The sequence below is a fragment of the Trachinotus anak genome, unplaced genomic scaffold (assembly GCF_046630095.1).
Source record: "Trachinotus anak isolate AG129_WGS33_773 ecotype Australia unplaced genomic scaffold, CSIRO_AGI_Tana_v1 ptg000028l, whole genome shotgun sequence".
Classification (NCBI taxonomy): Eukaryota; Metazoa; Chordata; class Actinopteri; order Carangiformes; family Carangidae; genus Trachinotus; species Trachinotus anak.
The window spans coordinates 8,023,418-8,029,422 of record NW_027273879.1 but is presented as its reverse complement, the minus strand read 5'-3'; the positions used below and the strand labels follow the sequence as shown (position 1 = coordinate 8,029,422).

The 6,005-nt window shown below is 40.7% G+C and overlaps 1 protein-coding gene across 1 annotated transcript; it reads left to right on the top strand.

Moving 5' to 3' along the window:
* The first annotated feature begins 4,923 nt into the window (after positions 1–4,923).
* Positions 4,924–5,623, top strand: LOC139611210 (transmembrane protein 250). Its single transcript, XM_071465656.1, has one exon. The coding sequence runs from the start codon at positions 5,062–5,064 to the stop codon at positions 5,479–5,481; it is 420 nt and encodes a 139-aa protein (XP_071321757.1). The 5' UTR covers positions 4,924–5,061; the 3' UTR covers positions 5,482–5,623.
* The last annotated feature ends 382 nt before the right edge of the window (positions 5,624–6,005 follow it).

Here is a 6,005-nt window from a genome sequence, read left to right as displayed (position 1 = left end):
ATCTCTTCTCAACTGTTTTTTCAAGAATAAATGAAAATGGAATTATCTGATTTGGAAAATACAAACAAATATGAAAAAAGAAAAATAGTGGTTATCTGCAAATGCATTTCATTCCACTTAGGCGCAGTATTATTAAGATGTATAACGATAAATCAGAAAAACCTCTCCTATTGTTGGCCTGTGTTCCTGAGAGCAGATTAGATCAGATCTCCCATTATGAAACACTGCTGGCATCACAGCTAAATTCAAACTTTGTTCTGTTTGATCAGTGAGCCTTGGAAGTAGGTCAACGCATGTGATTAAGACTAATTAAAAAGAAACAGCTGATCTGTGTTGAATAACAGTGTCCTAGTCAATTTTGACACAACTTCATAGAGTAATATAGAGTATCTTATAACATTAACTTAACCCTTTTTCTTGCATGTTTCAATTTTAAGTTTTAGATGAATTCCTGATTTAAGAAATCCAGTTATCTGGTTTCTCACTTGCCTGACATAAATGTGAACTCGCATGGAGATCATTTTGACAACCTGACCTTCATCCTTGTTCTCCATGCGTCCTTTCCTACTGTGCCAACATTATTTATACCCGAGAAAGGAATTTGGTTCTTCACTTCTTGACAAGCAAGGATAACCCTTGAGGCACTTTGTTTCCTAAATGACCACCATTAATCTTCTAACCAGAAAATAGTGCAACCCATTATAAGTACACATCTCAAGGGGGTTAGATAGGCAGGAAAGTTTCTTGCTAAACGGATTCAACTCAGCTGGGACAAGTACAACAACCTATGTAGCAGCTTCTGGTTCCAAAAATTCAAAAATCCAATTCAGAGCAGAGATAGAGAAGCTCCTCCAGCTTAATGGAAGCGTCTGAACCAAGTTACTGACAAAATGGTTGTGGTAACTCAGTGATTTACAGTACAATAAGTATTTTGTGAGTTTAAAATCATGGGGCTAACAGTTTCTGAGTTTTATGGTTTTCAGCAACCACTTTAGTCTCAGAAATCATACTTTTAAAACCATACAGAAGTTTCCAGACATAAGAAGACTTCTAGATTTGTAGGCTATTGTTTTGTGTAGCGTCACTGCCACTCCATGCCGCAGTACACCACCAGCATCTCCGACCTAAACAAATGCTTCGTCGGCCACACTTCCGGCCTCCACTCACGTTCTCAGTCAGCAAGGTGTTACAAAGCCCAGTGAGAGTGGCCTCCAAACAAACAAGAAGTGCAGCTAAATAACGTTACCCGTGTACACAAGAGGCAACAAAAACAACCATTAGCCCACGCGCTACCATTGCTGTAATATGCTCCACAGCTAGCGACAGCAACATTAGTCGAACACAATCATAATATGGGTAACAGCAAGTTAGCTAATGGTATCATTCCTTCTGTAGCCGGTCACCACTGGCAAAAGGTGTGCAGCCTTGAAGTTTTTCTTACACATCGACAAAAATAAAAATAAAAAGTAAAATAAAAGTTTTTACATGTTTTGACGGGCCACCTGCCGACCAGAATTTGAGCAGGTCATGTGTTGAAGTCTGTTCCCCCTTCAGATTGTGTTTCCTGTAGCGCCCCCACTTGGTGGATACGGTTACATGTTAAGGTGAGGGGAAACACATCAAGTGGGGAGCAGACAACAAACACAGCCTGTGTTCTGGCCTTATCTATTTCTTTATTGGAGGCCTGTTTTAGCCCAAAAAAAAGCAGTTTCTTGAGTAGAGGAAACTCTGGAAGGTCGCTTTCACCTTGACACTGCATACTGCACACTGCCATCTCACCTGTGGGTGGTCCCTGTGTCTTTGTAAATGTGGGGAGGACCAATGATTTTACAGGTGGGACTCGCATGCACACATACATGCACTAACTTGCACTCGCTGCCAGACCAGATAACATAACAAGGAACAAAGGAAATCAGATTACAACACACAGAGGGCGTGTGACTTCATTCTCTATGCAATTTCTCCATTATTTCTTTACACAGAAAAAAACTTTTTGATGCTGTAGTATTGTTTACATAACCTTTAACTTGTAGGCCATGTGTAAGATTGAATGGCATAAGACAGAAATGGATTTTCAGCTAGTACCTTAAAGTGAGTAACATACAGTATGGGTGAGGCTTCCCTTTATTATTGTTCATGTTAATTAGAGGACTCCTTTGACAAATAACCTGATCTAGAGTTCATCTATTGATTATGAAAGTGAAGACTTCTCTATTTCTGAGGCAAGACTAGGCTAAAGGTTGTTTTGTTTGGCACTGATAAGCCAAAGATCAAGTTTATACAGAAGAAATAAGATTGCATAAGCAAGTGATGTTGAAAGAGAGCACTGAAAGCAGCTCTCCCAGTGAATTCAACGCGTGCGCTGGCATGACCCTCAGCATTAGAGAAAAGAAAAAGAGGCCATTTAGGTAAACAGAAAACAATAATGATAACACACCGGATATAGATGGCTGCTAGTTAGTGGATTTAAAGTCTGGATTCAGTTGCCTCTGACCAACATTTCATTTTTATCATAGCTTTGATGCTAACTGAGTTTTTTTTACAATTCTGATATTTTGTTTTGATTGAAAATAGATATGTTGACCAAAATATTTGTTAACAAGAACTCAATATAAAGGCGTCTCCTGCACTACAGAATTCATCCCAGGTCTTTTTGGCACCCTTATTAAATGATACTGGGCAATTCCAATAATCTACTGATAAATGTGTTTTAAGTGTGAACTTATGCCACTTTTTTTGAGAAGTTTAGCCATGGACTGAACCGCTATAACTCACCGCTCACTCAAAATGAGGAGCATGAAGGCATTCGGAAACAGTGAGCGCTCTCTTGCGGACAATTCATAAATACAGCCATTTTAGTTTGCTGACTTCAGATTTTGGCTGCGACTCAAATTATTATGCTATGGATTTCATTACTAAACTCAATCATAATGTGAAAGCAAAGTACATGGATGAATATATTCATCCCCAGGGACAGCTTTATGTATGTTTGATTAAATATTATAAGGTTTGTTTTTCTAATTTTGCATATTACACCTTCAAATTTGTAGCAAAGTGATCCAGCACACTATTAACAACTGTAATAAACTCTTTTTTTTTCTTTTTTTTTTTTTTCTTTAAGAAAAAGGCCTGTATTTATTATGATTTATGGCCACCTGCTGCCATCTGGCTTGCTGACAGATAGCTGAGATGTAATCATTCAGCCAAACCATTAATCTGCCCAATGAAGGTTACTTGATATACTGAGCGAGAGGCTAGATCACATTTATGTGGTCCCCTGCACTTATGAGGACGTGCATGTGGACACACTGTGCAACCTTGTGAGGTTTACAGACACGTGAATACAAATGCAACCATGCCCATTGCAATGTCTTTTTACACAAAACTGCTGCAGGCGACAGTACAGACAGGTCACAAGTTTGAGGACCCCGAATTACCTTGACAGCTGCAAGTATGAGATGTTTTTGTGGCAATAAAAGGAGAAAGTTTCTCAACCCTCTAACATACATGAATGTTAGAAACCCCATTTTTCCAATCAGCATCTCGCTGCGACTGTTGAGGTTTTACATGAATAATCCTTCCTGCCAAAGTTTCATTCAGTTATTTTAGACAAGTGACTTCCTGTATGTTTTGTGTTGACTGGGGGTTTTGTAGTGAGTTTTGATGGGTGGCGCTCATGTGGGAAAAAGTGATGTGACTTCTTTCTATGCACCAATCAGGATTTAGTCATATTTGACTCAAAATGTGTTGACAGTTGGAGGGCTGGGGGTCCAATAAAGGGCCGATCAGCTGAGTTTTGTTAATTAAAATCTTAATGAATAATTTTTTTAAAAACACACACACAAAGTGAGTGGTTCTCAAATAAAGTCAATTTCTGTTTTCTAAGTTATCTCGAGGCAGCCAAAAATAATGTGATAAACATTTTTCTTATATTTGTTATTTATAAAAGCTGATTAACTGGAAATATTTTCCCACAATATCGTTTTTCTATGCCCAGAACATATGGCACAGAGGGAGGACAGCATCATGTAATTTTGTTAGTGCTTGTGTCATATTCATTCCCCCCACAATTTGTCAAGCTTTAGAGGAAATCACTCATTTAGTTTTTCCAATGCACTGAATCATGGTTACACAAACAAAACACACACACACACACACACTACAGTGCAAGCAATAATTACCTCCTAATCTTTGCTGACTTTGTGGTTATTGAAGGAACTGCAAAGCTATTCGCGCAATTCCATAGAAATTATGCACTAAATGGAATTTATTTTAAGCTGCAGTGCAAAGCGAGCGTCCTCTCAGGAGTAGCACTTCCCCTTTAAATCGGCAGCTGTCGTCACTGCAGGGTGACTCGTATATTTTGCGACAGGACGTAGGAGCACCGGCTCGCCGTCGCTGGCTCATCTCCGCTGGCATCGTGGGGGGAGGAAAAAAAAGAAAACAAATCCTGTGTGTTTGTGTTACAGCCAACTGTTTATAATGTGGTACAATGTACCAGTCGTCTGAACCTCAAACACCAGTCGTCTTTTTTTTTTATAGAGGAGGAAGGCGTCGTAGTGTTGCATGTAAGATTTCCATTGGCTCTGCACGATCCCTTACTTCTAGACCAGAACATGGATGAAAAAGGTCCTTTTTTGGATAGGAGACAGTGTGCTAGCTATGAGACGTTCATTAAGACATAATCAGCAGCTGTATGTTCAGATATAGCTTTAAACCCATCACTTGAAATGTGTCTGTTGTTTTCAGCTGAAGAAAATGAGGCATGCACAGGCCTGCATCTCTTGAGTTAGTTTTGCATCACTGTGTGCATGTGAATTTTGATCCTGTGTCAAAAAACATTCAGTAACAATGTGATTTCTTCACAGAACCTCGTTGCGTTTGAAGGGGGAAACCTTGCTGACTGCGGTACCAGCTGCCACATCTCGTCCCTGTGCTCCTATGAGAGCCAATCTTAGCTCCACAACCAAATGAAGCTAACTCCCCGGAAGCTGATCTTACAGAGGACTCCACTTGTAACTGGGACTCCTGTGCACTGTGCTGGGCTCCAGTAGCCCACCCATGCCTGTGATCCCTATTCCACGGCGGGTGCGCAGCTTCCATGGCCCCCACACCACCTGCATGCACTCGGCCTGTGGGTCGACACACGCGTCCAAGCTAGTGCGCACCAAGTACAATAACTTTGACCTCTACTTGCGCTCACGCTGCATGTACAGCTTCCTCAGATTCCTCCTGTACTTTGGCTGCAGTCTGCTGACCTCTCTGCTCTGGGTGGCGCTCTCGGCTCTCTTCTTCCTGCAGTATGTCAGCGTGCGCGTGCTCCTGCGGCTGCAGTACAAGCTGTCTGTCATTCTGCTTTTGTTAGGGCACCGGCGCCTGGACTTTGGGGTGGTCAATGACCTGATCATCTACAGCATGCAAATCACCATGTTTCTGGTGGGGGGGCTTGGCTGGTGCTTTATGGTGTTTGTGGACATGTAGCTGCGATGTGAGCAATGTGGGAAATGTAGTGTACGATATGGATGCTTCACACTTTAACTTCAGCATTGTGTGGTTTTAATGGGACAAGACACACCTTTAGCATGTCCTGTAGGACTGCCCTGTATCACCCAGCTCTAGTCACGATAACCTTTTTGACATCAACTCATAAAACCAACAGAATCCAGTAAGAATCTGTGTAACATCTGATCTACGACATATCTATTGTATTACATTTCTACTGTATTTTCATTCCATTTGTAAACAGTTTTCACAAATTTTAAAAGGTATCTTGACTAGAAAACCTTTTGTTTACTATAATGGAAAATGTGACTGTCAAATCAATGTTGCACGGAAATGTGACTTAATATACAACTATATTGCCAAAAGTATTCACTCACCCATCCAAATAATTGAAATCAGGTGTTCCAATGACCTCTGTGGCCACAGGTATATAAAATCAAGCACCTGGGCATGCAGACTGTTTCTACAAACATTTGTGAAAGAATGGGTCGCTCTCAGGAGCT

Bases quoted from the DNA above. Each gene is read 5' to 3' on its own strand.
- LOC139611210 (XM_071465656.1), top strand. From the start codon at position 5,062: ATGCCTGTGATCCCTATTCCACGGCGGGTGCGCAGCTTCCATGGCCCC.